The sequence below is a fragment of the Vidua macroura genome, chromosome 5, assembly GCF_024509145.1.
Source record: "Vidua macroura isolate BioBank_ID:100142 chromosome 5, ASM2450914v1, whole genome shotgun sequence".
NCBI classification, from domain to species: Eukaryota; Metazoa; Chordata; class Aves; order Passeriformes; family Viduidae; genus Vidua; species Vidua macroura.
The window spans coordinates 60,818,383-60,835,341 of record NC_071575.1 but is presented as its reverse complement, the minus strand read 5'-3'; the positions used below and the strand labels follow the sequence as shown (position 1 = coordinate 60,835,341).

Genomic DNA, 16,959 nt, shown 5'->3' with positions numbered 1-16,959 from the left:
CATTACTTGTTTAGAATTATTGCTCTTGAGATAAAAATTATAGGTCTGTAGAAAACTGTATTTTCTATCCTATTACATATCTTCTCTCCATCAAAACCTTACAACATCTATCATTTCTGTTGCCTACAATAAGGAAAAGAACTTTATGTGGACAACCAAATATTTTCTGAAATTATTATTTCAGAATCCCACCACACAAATCTGAAAGAACTATCTCCGCATCAATATCTCACACTTTGTGAACTTATTAAAAACTGCAACATATGATTTTATATTGATATCTGCATTTGGTTCATGTAATAAGTGACTTCAGGAATGAAGACTGCTTTACACTACAGACCAAAAAGTGGCTATGTATTTTTACTAATAAAACACTGCTTATTGGACCCAGCGACATGCAGCTACCAAACACAAAGCTTTAAGGTCTTGACCTAAGCACATCACATTTTTTAGTTAAATGGGAAACTACAGTTCCTACTTACAGCAGAAAAAAATACACTGTGACCCTGACTTGTGGAAAATGTCAAGTGGTTCACAGAAACAGCCTTCCCTCAGGTCTATAAATCTATGCCTTATTCGTTGGTGTCCATGTAGACTTGCCACTCTTCAATTTTTTTTAAAAATCCTATATTTTCTAAAACCAGCTGCTCACTTATATTAAACAAAGTAGCTTGATACTTCTGTAAAGTGCTAAATATTGTAAGAATATTTATGAATGATAACAAGAATATTGTATGAATGATAACAAGTTATATCTACTCCAATTTTTCAGGTAGTTAAAATGAATAAATTTTTCATAAGTAATCACAAGCATTCAGCAACTATGCTTGGGTTAAGAGAAATATTTAGAACCCTTTGCTCGAAAGTAAACATTTATCTTCATTTACTCTGAGTTAATTGAGTTGAAGTATTACATTATTTACTACTGAAATGAAATTGAATAAGTCAGTATTGCCAGTTTATGTTACCAGCATGCTCGTCTTCCAACAGTCTCAATTTAAACTACTCTACAATAAATCCAGATTACATACATTAATAAACATAAATTGATTTCTCCCATTCCTGTCTGTTCTCATGCAGAATGTAACTGAAATACTAATTTAATACTTAATTCTTCTGAGGCAACAACTATTTTCATGATACAATTGAAACTTTGTAGTTATTTAATGCTTTACTTTCTACAACCATTGTTCAAGAACTTTCTAACTTTCTGAATGATGCCAATTTTCACAGAATACACGTAGAATTCTTTACTGATGTAGAATAGTTTTTAATCCAAATACTAATCTGAAAGTAAGATTTCACCGCAAGAAGTATTATGTGAAATACACTGAAGGTTATTAGAGAGATAAAATTTGTGCTTATGGAATTGCTGAAGAATGTCAGTATCACTTTTATGACAGTAAGCTAAACTACTTCTCTATTAATAACTTTTTATCTGTTTTAAGTGTTGGTACACTATTTTCTTCGTTCCATTTCTACGAAGTATGTCAAATTTAATAACCTTGTGACCTATAGGAAACAATGAGATAGTACTGTTTCCACTAAACATGATAATGAAGTTTTTTAACCCAGTGAAGTATTTTTAAATGGTAATAAAACATACTTAACTATAGCTTGTGAAACAGGATGAAGAATGTTCAGTATAATTATGAACTTCTTGTTTGACTGCAAAAAAACCCTCAAGCAGTATGGGCACATTGAGAGCTTAATGACCCTGGGTAATCACACTGCATGTTTCTCAGAGCAATCAATCTTAACCATGTTCTTGTTTTCTTAAATAATCAATTTCAACTCTTTTAAAAAAAACCTTAATTCCTACTGATGGCCTAAAATTTTGGTCTGTATATTCTGCAGGTCCACACTATATATATACATTTACACATCACTAATGCTACAGCTTTCACATTGTCCTTTCATCAGACCTCTTGTATGACTGAAATTTGTTTCCATGTTCATCTCTCAGCAAAATAAATGCTGTTATAGCCTGCAAATTTTGGCTCCTTTATGTAGTTAAGATTATCACAGTAAAAAACCCCTAAGATCTAAACCAAATCCTAGTATTCTAGTATTATACTAATTCAACAGTTCCTGCAACCTAAATTCTGATTATTTTTCCTGCAATCTGCTGTTCATTCCACTTGAGCATATCACCACTTTTTTCACTGCAGTCCTTTTTTTTTCCATCTTAATTTTAAAACTATAGGTCCTGTCTCTGAGGGCCACAAGTGTAGCTGAAGATGTAAGATCTCAAAAGCATTTTTACAGAGGAAATTATGCATTTTAGTTCCTTAATATTATCCTCAAGTTCTATTCTAGCAAACCAAGCCTTGTCATTTCCATTCTCCATATTCTCTTCTGCCCTATTCTCCACCTCTGCTTTCTCATTTGTGATGTTATTTTCACAAGGAAACAGATAAGCATGACTTACTACTAATAAAGCAAATACAAGCACTCTGTATTTAAAGACTTTGTAACAGTATTACATCCCAAATTTAAATGTGTGATATAATTTATGTTCATTATTAGTTATGCTATACAGTTTTTGTGTAGAAAAATATCTAAAACCAGGAAAATTACAGAACCTCACCTAAAGCCTGTAAGCTAACAGAAAGAACCTGTCAACAGGTTCTGAATGAGGTCTATGGAGAAATTTTGTGCAAACTGCTCTACAAGGCACACATTTCACATACAAACTATCAATAGCCATTACTCACACCCTTTTAGCAGGAATGGGACTGGACATTAAAATGAAATTACTTACAATGTATAATGTTTGATCTTGAAGCTCCCGACTGGCCACAGCTTGTTTAAAGAGACGAACAAAGTCATTCAAAGTATCACAATGCACAGGAGAGGTATGCTCTGTGCCAGACGAACAGCTTTGCAGCTGGATGAGAATTTCTTCTAGCAGAAGTCGTGATGTAAAGTATTCCACACAGTTCACAAACACATGAGGAAGCTGAAGAGAACAAGAAAAATTACACAACTGCGTTTGGCTTTTTCAGGTAAATACTCCAGAGTTTTCTCTTCCATATGAGAGAACCAAAGAAACCATATCATATCCTGCCAGCAGATTACAAGTAAGAATCAAAATAACTTGTTAAAAGAAAAAGATCAATTATATACCTAGTCAAAATATTATTTACCAATACAAACTGAAGAGAGAGCTGATAAATCTTCAAATGGAAGTATACCTTCAAATTATGTTTGAACACTGAAGCACAATGCATCTTTTAAATATGCTGAAAAATTGTGAGCAATAGACAAAAAGAAAACCAAACAGCATTTAGCTCAAAGAAATTTAGACAACTGTAAGACATTACAGTATCATAAAATGGCTTATTACAAATTACAGTGTCTAGAAAACACAGACATCACAAAGAAAGTAATCTCCCCAGCATACTACCCAGAACTACTGTGAACGTTTTTGGTATTCAATGCACACAAATGATAAAGTGTAAGCTTCTATACCAGACTCATGTCATCCGCATGATTGTGCAGAACATTTTCAGAAAACCAGATCTTTCCAAGCAAACAGTGAGTGAAAAAAACAGAGTATGAGATACATTATAAGTATCAATTTAGTAATATTGAAAATCTACGGTCATTTGTCTTTAAAGAGAAGGCACTATAACCCATAAAATAATACCAGTAGTCAAACCCACCTAAGGCAAAAAAAGGTGATTTTCTAGCAACCCTATTTTTAAGACATAGCTTATCTGCACGACTCTATAATCTCTGGTAAGGCAGATGCTCTTTTTCACACTGAACATAAAAACTTCTGGAAAACATTAGTCACTGGAATGCAGGAATGTGGTTGTCTATAACAAAAAAAAATGCAAGTACTTCATTCCAGTCTTCCTTCTTAAAATATAATACGATTCAGCAGATGTGGGGAAGTGTGGGTACATGCTAGCAATCCACTCACACAGCATGCAATAAAAAGCTTTTCTATTATTTTGAACACCATGAAAAGGAGAGGGCTACATCACCAAAAAGCAGCTATTCAAAGTGCTGCATCTCCATAGCAGAAGGAAAGCTGGGTGCCTCAGATGTAACTCATGACACCACAGTACACAGGAAAACACCCAGATGTGGCACAAGAAGTTCCGTAGAGAGAGCTGCTGCTCAAAACCAGCCTGGCCACACCTTCAGATATGGTGCGAGAGGTCAGCTCAGTGCTGTGAGCAAAGCACGAAAGGCTGCTTCATGGACGAGGATTGTAAACCCCTGCCTTCTAATCTCCCTCTGCAGAACTTTTAATGAAAGGGGTTTCTGCATAAAACCTGCAGATCAAATGATAAGCTCACTCTGGACAAGCCGAAAGTAACGGGGCTATAGAAATATACAAGTGGAAATTTATGGTTTAGGCATGAAATGGGCACCTGTCATTGGATTTAAATCCCTGAATTTCATGACTGACAAAGACAGAGGTATTAACAGACCTAGATGGGAATTTCTGTAATGACACCCTTCATCTTAGGAGGACTTTAAAACATGTTTTGGAAAAAAACTAAAACAAGGAGTCAATGGAGCTACTTCAGGCTAAGTCATAGAGACAAGGTGAACAATATTTGCCTCCTTTTTTATAGTTTTTAAACTTTTTTAAGGAAGTTATTATGATTTATATCTCAGAATGCACAATTTCATTTTATCCTAAGTGACCTAGTGAGCAGAGTGATGCATTTATGACACAGTAAGTGGAGGAGAAGAATCAGGAAGGCAGAAATGGTTGAGGAAACAAACCATTTTGAGAAAGTAGAGGCTATTTTGAGTAACCATGGTTATAAACTGTAAATTCAATATCCTTTGTGACCATACCTACCTGTAAAGTAGTTAGAAGAGTTTGCATCACATAAGTCTTTCCACTAGATGTGTGTCCATAGATAAAGATGGATGGAAAACTGAACTGCTGACGCTAAGGAGAAAAAAAAAAAAGTTTTTGTTTCAATTCTTCTTCTTTTTATTCAACAGATAAAAGATTTAACAATGAACTTTCCCCCTGAAAGAAAAGTTATCTCCTAAATTGAGACATTAAATATAAAATACAGCAATTATTATGGAATCAACAAGATCAACTTTTATGTTACATCTTTGCTGAAATGCTGAGGGGTAAGTTGCAAGAATCAAGTATCACATAACTGCCAGTGAAACTGCTCTTACAAACAACTGAAACACACACAGAGAGAAAAGCAGTGAGCTCTTAATTCAAATTAGTTAACTAACTGTAACAAAACCCTGGCAAGCACAAATTGCAAGCCATACATTCCCCTAGCTTCTGCAAACACTACAAATTGCCTTTCTTTTCATTAAGACCAAACAGAAAAGAATTAAATGGTGTGAAGGAGGAGATTGTAAAGCTTGCTCTTCTTTCACAAGGTAATATCTTGTGATGCATCTATTTATTTAATGGTCCTGATGCTGTTCATTTCATATACTTATTTTAAGACGCAGGGTAAATAACTGAATTATTCTTTTTCTCCATTCTGAACAGATTTTCACACAGGTGAAAATGAAAACACAGATTTTTGTGTTAATTTCTAAGAATTTTATATATTGACTTAAAAATGAATACAAAAATAAAACTGACAATAGTCAGTTTATCCAAGATGAAACACTCTTGTGCACAACATGCAGATTTGAGTATCTCAACATTGATCAAGAATTGAAGTATCTATAGTCAAGAAAAGTTGTTGCCACTATGCTTATAACATACATAAAGCATGAATACTGTCATTTGGTGTTATTATTATTAGTATCCATAATTAAAGACAGAAAATAGATATTAATTTCCAGTTTGTTACTGAATGTAAGCAGACATTCTGCAATCAAACTGCTTATAAGTTGGTAATTAAAAATCCTCATTACTTTTTACCAAAGCTTTGTGAAGCAGTAACAGACTCTTTAACAAGCCAGTGGTTTCTAACTCTTATGACCAGCCTCAAAACCACTAAGAATCAGAACAATTTAATGTACTTAGAATTCAGACACTCAAATATTAGATTAGCAGGTCAAAATCAAACAGAATTTCTACACTGACACTGAAAAAAATCACCCCAGAACTTTAGGTCTAGGAGGAAGAGACTTACTCCCTGGTAATAAGTAGCAAAGAGAGAAGAGAGTTGTGGCAAAATCAGAATTAAGAGAGACAAAGACACAAATAGCTCTAAGTTTGTTTAGGTCCTTCCAGCTGCAAGACATCTTTCAACCTTCCAACATACCAGAACCTACTGCCAAACACTAATGTTAAAGATGGTAACAAAAAATAAAACTTCAACAAAGAAGCAACCAAAGCACATTCATAGTGACATCACAAAAACACCCTTAAATTTCTGTTCTCCTCCCTGAGACAGCAGAATGCCTTTGTTCTAGTCAAACATAGAATACAAGAGCACTACCTCGCCAAATATTGACAGCAACGTGGACACCTGGGATTCTCGACAAGGCACCAAACTTTCCAAGTGAAGCAGGTCAGCTGCTGGGTACGCTGGATGTTCAAGATTAGGCATCTTGATATTCCTGTAGTTAGTCACCTAAATATGCATGTCTCTTTTGAGGTGTGGAGACAAGAAATAAAGTGATCTGGAAAATAAAAAGTTTGCGTTATTATTTGCTTCCATACATACAAAAGGAAAAGGAACAGGAACTGATAAAAAATCTAAACAGACATTCTAGCTCCAGATAAGCATGTAACTATGATAGACTTAAAAGACTTGGTAAAATTGGACTTAACTACATAACTATACAGACATTTCCACAACACACAAAATCCAAAAAAGCAAATCAAAATATAAAGGTATACAGGATATGAGCAAATCAATAAAAGAAAGAATTATCCTAGTTTATTTAACTGAGGAATTACACATTCTGGTTTTATATACATTTAAAAATAGCAAAAGAATAAAAATTAGTAAAGTAGATTAGTCATAGATCATCACCTCCCCGAGCAGTCAATAAACAAGGATTTACAAACAGGAAAGAGGTAGGACATAAGGAAAGATAAGGATGATAAAGTAATAGATCTCTGGCTGCTAACAGGAATGCTAACCCCATCTTGAAAGGAACACAGGCATATGAAGAAAATCTAGTTGATGGTAAAGACTGGAATACTCCTTTAAAATAGTAGGAGTCCAAACCAGTTACATGAAACTAATATTAACACCAATTTACCTTTTAGACAAGGACTAGATAAAGAAAAACAAAGGTCTTGATTGCTGTAACACTGGGAAAGCTGGATTTTAGTGACAGAATATAGAAAAACACCTCAACGATATTATTTGCACTTCTGCAAACATCTTTCACTTCTTTGCACAGCTGCTGGAAAGATGGTACTTTTATCTGTTGTGATACAGACAACATGCAGAGAGTACTGAAATAACCTCAACAGCTGGATTCTGACTTTGTCAAACAACATGACAATCAAAAAGAAAGTCTGGAAATATCATTAAGGCAATAAAGACATCACCTGACAGGATTATCTGTATGTTATCAAGACAAAGATAATAAAAAAAGCACTCCCAACTGTTTTAAATGTAAGTATTTACAGAAAAATACAATACGCTGGTTGTAAGTACAACAGCACAGGAAAAAAAAATTAGGTTAGCAGAAGGAAATCAGAAATAGCAAGGTAAAGGGAAAACAAACTGTTCTGAGGGAAAAATGCAGTAGTGGATTGCACCAACAGGAGAGCTACTGGGGTACAAGGAGGTTTGTAAATATAAATGTATTTATGGAATACCTTAAAATAGAGCTCCTTTTGGGACCAATCTCTGGTCAGTATTTCCATAAACAGATTTGAGAAATTTTTTTTTTCTTTTATTTTTATACTTTGCCTTCAGTGTTTTCTAAGGCAAAAGCTGGGATTGTAGAATCAATAACAGAAACAGAAGTGAAATTAATGAGGAAAAAAATTATATCCCTGATGATATATGTAATTCAGTACCTGTATTACATCTACTTGAAAGTAATCACATCGCACATAACAAGGACTACAGTTAGATATCAAGAAACTAAGTCTGAAGTAACTTGAAAAATAAGTTTATTTATTAAGTATGGGAAGTCAAAGTAATGCTGCTGTTAGGGGCAAAAAAACTCCACAATCATATGTATCAAGCAAACTATTTCCTGTACACAGAATCATACAAAGAGCCTTGGTCTATTTTACCAGCTTTGAATGAGTCTGTGCATCTCTCCACCCTACCTATTCAGGTATCTATTCAAAATGGAATGAAGACACAAAAATCCAAATAGCTTAATTAATTTAAAAAATTAGCTAGCTATTTCAAGGACGAAAAGAAAAAAATTATGACAGGAGCCTCTAAAACCAAGGACAAACAAGTGGGGGGAAAGTTCTACAAAAGGCTGAAAACCTTGTGTAAATTTAAGAAAAAAAAAAAAGAAAAAAAAAGAAAAAAAAAAAGATAGCCCTTTTGCTCCACTGGCTACATGAGAACAGGGCTTGACTGTGTCCTAAACGCATCTAAAGCCATAAAGCACTTCAGCTTTTCAAGGCCACTCCCAGGCAAACTTCCCTCCAGGGAAGCACAAAACGCCTGCTGACCGCACCGTATCTGCCAGCCCCGCCTGCTTCTCACACACCCCTGCAAACAGCAACTTTCACCAAACACACTTCAGCCCGCGGATGAAAACCTACATCCCTACTGGCTATACGCAGCTGTCTTAATCTCCAACAGGACCCCATTCATGAGCTCACAAGAGAAAGGATGCCTAGAGCAACGTGTTCACAAAACAATTCATTTAGATTAAATGGCAATGATAACACAAAGGTAAGTATCAGCCAAAGCTTGAATTCAGCAGGTTCCAGCCCCGGGAAGGTTGTACGTGTGACTCCAACCAGACCAGGAAGGTGCCAAAATCACTTTTCAGCTGAGACCGAGTAAGGCTGTTAAGAGCACAAGTTAAACTTCATGGCGGGACTTCATGATTTACTAGGACTTCTCTCATCTTACTGGTCCTAACATACCCACAGCTGGCAGCCTTTCCACACTCTAGCATAAAAAATGACATACAAAAATGACTGAACTTAAGAGATTACCATGGTTCTGCGTCCCCTCAGGCCCTACAAGCCCCCTGGCCGGCACGGGCATGCCTTGGCTGAGGGGGAATGACGACCCCCGGCCTCCATCGAGCGCGGCTTAAGGACTCCTTCCGCCACGCGTGTGAGGCTGAGGGTGCTCCCGGCCTAGGGGGCGGCTCAGCCCGATGCGGGTTTCGCTCCCGCACCGATTCCTACCGAGAAAGCGGAGCAGAAGCAGGTCTGCCCCTTCTGCTCCTCACGGCCCTCCCTTTCCTCCTTCCTTCCCGCTCGCCCCGGCTCCTCTCACCGGCCCCTCGCTCGCTCGCTCGCTCCCGCCGCCGCCGGCGCGCGCGCCGCTGCTCCGCTCCTCGGCCCGCGCGCATGCGCCGTGGCCACGGCGGGTCCGCCTGAGGCGGGGCGGCCGCGAGGGGAATCCAGCGCTTCCCCCGCCGAGTGTCCCGCAGGATGTCCTGGGTTATCCGGCTGGGAGGGCCGCTGGGGCACTCTGTCGCTTTCCCAGCCGAGTGTCCCGCAGGATGTCCTGGGTTATCCGGCTGGGAGGGCCGCTGGGCACTCTGTCGCTTTCCCAGCCGGTTGTCCCACAGGATATCCTGGGTTATCCGGCTGGGGCAATCTGCCGCTGTGGGAGCCCCAGGGCTGAGCCATTTCTCCCACAGGGACAGGCTTGAGGGTGTTGCAAAATGCGAAACATGTACACTTTTCTTAAGAAGGGATGTTCTTTGATCTTTGCATAGTTTGAAATCCAGTCAGCAAGAATGGAGAATTGGTCCGTGAAACAGAAAGGCTAGCAAGCTGTAAGTGGTGACCAGGTGTTAGAAAGACAAGTGTCTTGGTAGAAGTGCCGTGTCAAGGTCTAAGGCTGGACATGTTCCAGTGATCTCAGACCTCGGGGGAGGTTAACGAAGAAGGGAAGAAGGGAAGAAGGATGTACTTAAAAGTAGTGGACACAAAGGATGCAGAATTACGGGCCTCGAGGACAGTTGGCAGAATAAGCAAAAAACTTAAAAAGCCAACTGTGCTAAACCAGCTCCGACTGGGTAAAAGGTAATTCTGGCAGGGGCAGACGGTGACAATGGACCCAAGAAACCCCCAGACCCAAAAGAAGAGAAAGTTTGAGCATGGGGGCTAATTAGCGTAAGAAGCAAGAGAATCATTAGCTAATGAATACTAATAAGAGAATACTAATGAATACTAATAAGAGAACTCTGTAGCTTGTAGAAAATGAACACTGACTCCATTGTTTGCTAAAATGTATAAATAGTGAAAAGTTTTGATAGTCGGGGTGTTTGATTTCTGGAATATCACCAAGTGCCCAGGCTTGTGCAACTCAGAAATAAATAATCAATATCTCTCTTGAGTGTATAATTATTGGCTTGTTGCATGCCAGGTAATGAATCTGGTTTTTGTGGACAGGTGGAGCCTAGCTTACACGTATAAAGTGCACATAACTTACATGTGTTCATACACAAAACTGCTTAAAGCTAGGTCTGTGAAGCCTCTGCTCCAGTCAAGCTCTGAAAATACATAGCCATAGGTTCAAATTACAGCTGAAGTTATATTATACATAAGTAGTGCACACTGTATTAAAGGGATAAATGTGACAACTGCATGCTGGGTTATGAAAACTAAAGTGATAAACTCCTTCCATACTCAGAGTTGGGTGCAATGTTAAATAAGTAAAGAAGACTTATGTGAATCAAGCAATCAAGCATGGCTTATTTTTAGCAGTCAGGGTTTTTTGTAAATGTGCATGTACATGCACAATCAACATGGCTTGGCCTGAACAGTATTTCAGATCTTTAGATATATGTTGTAAATTCATAGACTGAAAGACTGAAACCAACCTGAATGGAATTAGGTAAAGAGAAGGAAAAAAAAAAAAAAAAAAACCACAAAACCAAAACAAAAAAAAACCAAAAAACAAACAAACAACAAAAAAAAAAAAACACACACACAAAAAAAAAAAAAAAAAAACACAAAAAAAAAAACCAAACCAAAACAAAAAACCAAAAAAAAAAAAAAAAAAACCACAAAAAAACCCCTAACTGATTTATGGTTATCTATACAAATTTGTGTTAAAATCTTGGTTTTTGGTGGGTTTTTTAATGGCCTGCTATTTATCACAGTTTTGACAAAGCATAATAATATGGGTTACCGCTGTTGAATTTGCATATATGTGTATAAAAGTTATAGTATTACTAGTTCAGTCCACTTCCTGACTTGTGATAAAATCTTTACTTAGAACAGTAGGTATGTTTTAAAATGTCATATCAAGGCCTATGCTTCCCAGCAGAGTGAAACATGGAATCTGCTGGGGCAGATTGCTCTGCATACAGATGGACCAGGTTTCACAAGAAAATCTCAAATATAATAACTGAAAGAAGTCTCAGTGAGTCCACATTTGTATAGTGTATGTGGGAGATGAAATTAAATACTTTGGAAGCAGTTCTTAGTGATGCTTGGAACTTGCATCTTCTATGGATGACTACTGAGCAAATCTGAAATTTGCTTTGGAGTTGAGCAAGAATCCTAAAACAAGAGGTCAGTTTTTAAATATGTAGTTTTCAGTTCAGTGGTTCAGGCTGGAATGCCTCCCAAGGTCACTTCAACACAACATAAATCCATATTACGTCGCAGAGGAGAGTCTCACTATCTCTGTTGTGTCCCCACTTCCGTTCGTTTTCTGGTCCTAGGACTTGGGTGGTTTATAAAGACAGATTGTTGAGGGAACCAGTCCAGCTGAAATCAACCCAAAAGATACTTCAGTGATTACAGCCTCACTTCCAAAATCCTGCTTATTAACTGGGTAGGACCTAGCTTCTAGTCTGCAGTTCAAACAAAATACCCAGTAATAATTCTGCTTATTAATCCAATGTGCCACCATTATTACTATGAGGTAAAACTCGAAAAAACATTCTGTATAGCTTTAATAATTTAAAATCATTGAGAATATTGTTATTGATTGAAATGGTGGGACTATAATGCTATGTTTTTGTAGGACTTACCTGAAGTAACTACCACAGAATCCTGGACTTAAATCTGCAAATTAAAAACTATCACAGAAGACCACTGAACAGTTCTGCCATTTACTTGGACATATCAGTGTCCATATATTCCTACAGAAAGTCTCTACTTCCCAGAAAAACTGCTTAAATTTAGTAAATGTGACTTTTATTTTTATTCAAGAGGCCAAAACTGTTTAGTAGCAGTTGCTAGAGATAGTTTTCATGCCTAAGTATAGCTGGTTATGTGTAGCATAATGAATTTCAGTTTAGATCTTTCATCAACATAGTTTTCACTGATGTCACTCAATATGCATTTCTGAAGAGCTTTAAATTATTTCTTAATTTATACTAAGCTGTCACATGTCTTTTTATCTTATTCTTACTATGAGTTGCTTAGATACCAAATATAAAATGAAGCAAACAGTAAACTGAGGCTTGAAACTTGCATGTAACAGAGCAGGGGATAGGCCTTTCTCACTGTATTTGTGGTCTGATATTTTATATTAACACTTTTTTCTTTGTGAAGTTTATTTTCAGTACAGGTAATGATTAATCTTCATTCCGATTTTTCCATCCACAGTTCCAGTTCAGCAGCAAACTTTAAATATAGAATATTTACTCATTTGGTTCAAATCTCTGGCATTCCTCATTTCTTAAACTTAGGTATTTAAGTGCATTACAGGATTATATTCTTTATATATGTCTTTCTATATATCTAAATAGAACCATGTATAGAACACATACATATTTATCTAGGTTCTGTATTTATGTCCTCCTATACAGAAGGAATTATGTGTATAGAATAAGTGAAGTATTTTTTTTTAATTTCTCCATTTCTTTCCAAGATACATTTTACCAGAGGTGCCATTGTATAGGGTGGTATTGAGACTGCATCCAGATTATTTTTAGCAGTCTCTTCCTATTTCAAAAAGTCAATTGCAGCTGACAAAGGTACAGAAAAGCACTTTGACAAAGAGCAGGAAGAAATTATTACTTTGGAAAGATGTTCACTTGAAAGCACCATTGAGGTGGTTTAAGAAATGACTGCCACCACATTTCCTGCCTTGTTGGATGATACAGATCTTTCAACAGAGCAAGTGGAAAAGATAGTGTCATTATCTACCTCTACACAAATCATCCACTTAAATTCCCAGGTAAAGATTATTTAAAATATATATGGGGTGATTTTTCTTCAAAATGGATGAAATTTCTCAAGTGACATACCTCCTCATTGTCCTGATAATGAAACAAGAAAGTTCAGGGGTAGTTAGGCTTTGTAAAAGCAGATTTGGATGAAAGGGCTTTGAGTTACATCAGGAAAAATAGACCCTGGAGACAGTTCTGTGGGCTGTGAATGGCAGGAGCACAGTATATTCCCTTCACATCTTTTGCTGATTCCCAGTCATCCTATGTCAGTGCCAAGGGGTAATGCCAGTGGTGACCTGGCACTGCTCACAGCCAGCAGGGGTTCTCTTCCACCAGCACTTGGCAGCAGAATCAGAAACTGAGATTTGATCCATAATTTCTCATTAACTAAAGATAGACAATGATGAATGTTTAACAATCTAATCGTTAGTGATTATAATCACCAACAGTGGATTTTCAAGGAATTAGGAGTAATTAAGCTCTCATTTATAACTCATTAATATGAAAAACAGTAATTCTATGGATTAAATACTCCCATAGTATCTAATGCAGAGGATTTTGCAGACAGAAATATATGATGAACAATCTAGAGTTTGAGATCTCCAAATGAGATCTGACAAAAATATCACCATGGGCAATTACTGCCAAATTTCAGCTGGTTGCTTAGACAAATCTGTTGCACAGTATCATAACAGTTTACTTAGAATTTAGGCCTCAAGGGAAGCAGTCTTTTAAAGGTGAAAGAGAGAAAATAAATACCTTTCCTCAAGCTGCCAATAAACAAAGTCAATTCATAGTGGAGATATCTTAATTTTTAGTTACATTTCCATTAATTCTAGGCATGTTTGTTTTCCAAATTAGTTTTCTGGGAAAATGATGTTTTATCACCAACATCCTCAGTTAAATCAATGTATTAACTAGAATGCTTGTTTCTCTAAGGTACATAGAAGTTTGCAGGAATATACAGAGAACATTTTCCAGGGTGTATCAGTTTTGAATACAAAACTGCTAAGGTTTGATAAATTATTTTATATTCTTTATAAATCATAAGGCCAAGGAAGGTGAATGTCATTGTAGATATGTAACCAAAATCTATTAATTATCATTATATATTTAGATTATGAAAGTTGTGCCAAAGTGATGCCATTTCTAGCTCAGGTTAGTTCTACCTGGAAATTCTTGGTTTACTTGCCTAAATGCCTGAACATAGACTGAAATAATTAGGCATGTGAGTTTGGACTCAATTAATTTGCATAACTGGCATTTGGTTCTAGATCCCAGTGTGAATTGAAACAAAACTAAACTTGTTTTCATCTGTATTAAACTCCCCATAGTCCAGAAAGTAACTTACACTACATTTGTCTTTGTTCATGTGCTGGGGTCCCCTGAGCAGAGCCTGACAGCCTTGGTTTTCATCTTTACCCCATTTACAGACTCGCCAGCACTGGGACATGACATCCTAGCAATTTTAAAGTGATTTTTTTTCATCTCTCATGACATCATCTGTGATGCAGGATTCACATTCCCAGGGAGCATAGACTGTTGGGAGGATTTTGTTTTCATTAAATTGGACATGTAACTGTTGATACATTCATTGTGAAATGGTTTTCTTTCATGTGAGGTTGGTATTACTTTGAAAGTGGTTGAGTTGATTGTTGTTTCATACTCACAGCAATATCATTTCCATGGGATTTTTTTTGCTAGCTTTCAATAAATTATGAAAGAGCACAACATTTTTTTGTGAAAGTTAATATAATATTTAAAAAGAAGACCAACAAAATATTAAATCTGCAGCAGAATGCAGTAACTGAGTCATCACATTTGTGGACTAAACATTAATATCACATTTTTAATCTAGAAAAGTAAAAAGCAGTTAAATTTCATTGTGGTCAGGTAGACTACTTACTGAGGCTAGTAAGAAATCAGGATTTCTTAGCTTTCTTAACTTTCTCTATTTCTCAGCTTGAACTTTTCCTTCAGCTTATTTTCCATGACCATATAACTGTCTCAGTCTTATGCCAGACTCTCAGCAAAATAAATTTGGCATTTAGATAACTGCACTGGAAAAAAATTCCACACTAACAATTTTTAATAATCCTAATTAATCACTGATTAGTGCTAGTGACAGCAAAAAAAAATTATTTGCTGTTTGTACTGAGCTGAATTAATTTACTTGTAAAATGAATGCAATTAACCACTAAGACTAACAGTGATAATGTATTAATCTCCCATTTCCATGCACTATATCAATAAAAAACTGTGTGTTTGGTAAGTGATAAGCAAAGAAAAGCAAGGTAGTTTCAGGTGGTAGATCTTTCATTGCATTTATCACCAGTGTGTTGTGGTTTCTTTCAACTACAATAAATAATACATTATTTGGAGAGAGAAGCAATACAAACCTTGGTAGATAAGACATTTTTTCTTACAGTACCCTTTGGGTAGCAGTAAGTGACCATGTAGGACTAACCTCTTTCTTCATGTCTTTCAGCTGCTTTGTCAATATTTATAACAACTGTAGTTTTTCTCAAAGCATTCTAGCACTTAACTTACACAATCTATACTCAGCTTTTATCTGTAGAAAAATCTGTGCTGCCTTTGACAACTTCTGCAATTAGAAATGTTTTTTCAGCTCTTTACTTCTAGTACAGTCTCATAGTCGGGTATGCCCTGTGCTTGTGACATACAAACAGCATTTTTGCTTTTTATTCTTTTAGTAGTCAAAAGTGAGTATTTTAAAATCAGCGTGGAAACCACATGCAGTATTTCACCGATACCACATACTGAGCATCATATTCCACCTTCAGGCTTCTGTTTGGTATACCCATCCGTGAATCCAGTGATTGGTGGCCCCTTAATTTGCCTCTTTGTATGAGAAGTTCACAATCAACAGGCTGTTTATTGGCCCATATAGGTGACAAGTATGTTTAAATGACAAGTATATGTCCCCTTTTTGGGTTAAGTGAAGGTGGCCCATTCACCTGTGTCAGAATGGGTAAGTTGTAAGTGTGCGTGATTCACTCTGTCAGCACTCCTCAATGCAAAACAGACTTTGCCCACCTACTAAGACTCTTCCCCACCATCCCCTAGGATCTTTGCATAATATGATTTCATTCCAAGGGATGATCACGTGCTTCATAATTATGACCTCTATATTCTGTTCTGATGTGTGAGGTTACAGTCAAAAAACTGGAAACACGTAGACTGGAGAGAGATCAGGTTGATCGCCAGAGTAAACCATAGTCACAGTATAGCAGAAGCCTAATTATTGCTTTGTTTCTTCTTTTCCTTGGTATATATCATAAAAAAGGACAATGTTAAGGAAGGAACAGGAAAAAGACAGTTCTGCTGGGATTTCAGATGTATAGAAGCCTTTTTAACTGTAGATGGTGTTGATTGGAAGGATGATGTTAGTTGACACCATGAGCTGACCAGAGATGCAGGCAGCATTTCCTGTTAAAGAGCAAGGATATGGTGTGAAAAGTCCTGCTCTGAATGACACATTTCAGAGTAAAGAAATCCAAGATGATGGTTGGTTACATGTGACCAGGAGGATGGAGATGTTGCCCACAGGAAACCAAGAGTATTCAGGCAGGTTAAGAACTCTGGATTAGACCCTTTAAACTCAGCATGACTCAGAGGACTGATGTGAGAAAAAGAGGCTATGATTTTTACTTTTGTACAAAAGAGGACTGACTTAAAAAGACAGAGTTATTGCTGAGCTAGAATAGGGGTAGGAGCTAAATCTGT

At 36.7% G+C, this 16,959-nt stretch overlaps 1 protein-coding gene across 5 annotated transcripts in view; it reads right to left on the bottom strand.

Annotated features, from left to right (window-relative positions):
- The window catches only part of ORC5 (origin recognition complex subunit 5), a 63,185-nt gene extending 53,808 nt beyond the window's left edge, over positions 1–9,377 (bottom strand). For 3 of the 5 annotated variants that reach the window (XM_053977721.1, XM_053977724.1, XM_053977725.1), the window contains exons 1-4: positions 9,257–9,336; positions 6,402–6,585; positions 4,829–4,921; positions 2,765–2,962 (exon numbers count right to left, since the gene is read on the bottom strand). In XM_053977721.1, coding sequence (XP_053833696.1) covers positions 2,765–2,962; positions 4,829–4,921; positions 6,402–6,512 — 402 coding nt within the window. In that variant the 5' untranslated portion in view covers positions 6,513–6,585; positions 9,257–9,336. The other 2 variants (XM_053977722.1, XM_053977723.1) reach the window with 2 other exon arrangements.
- Positions 9,378–16,959: the final 7,582 nt, after the last annotated feature.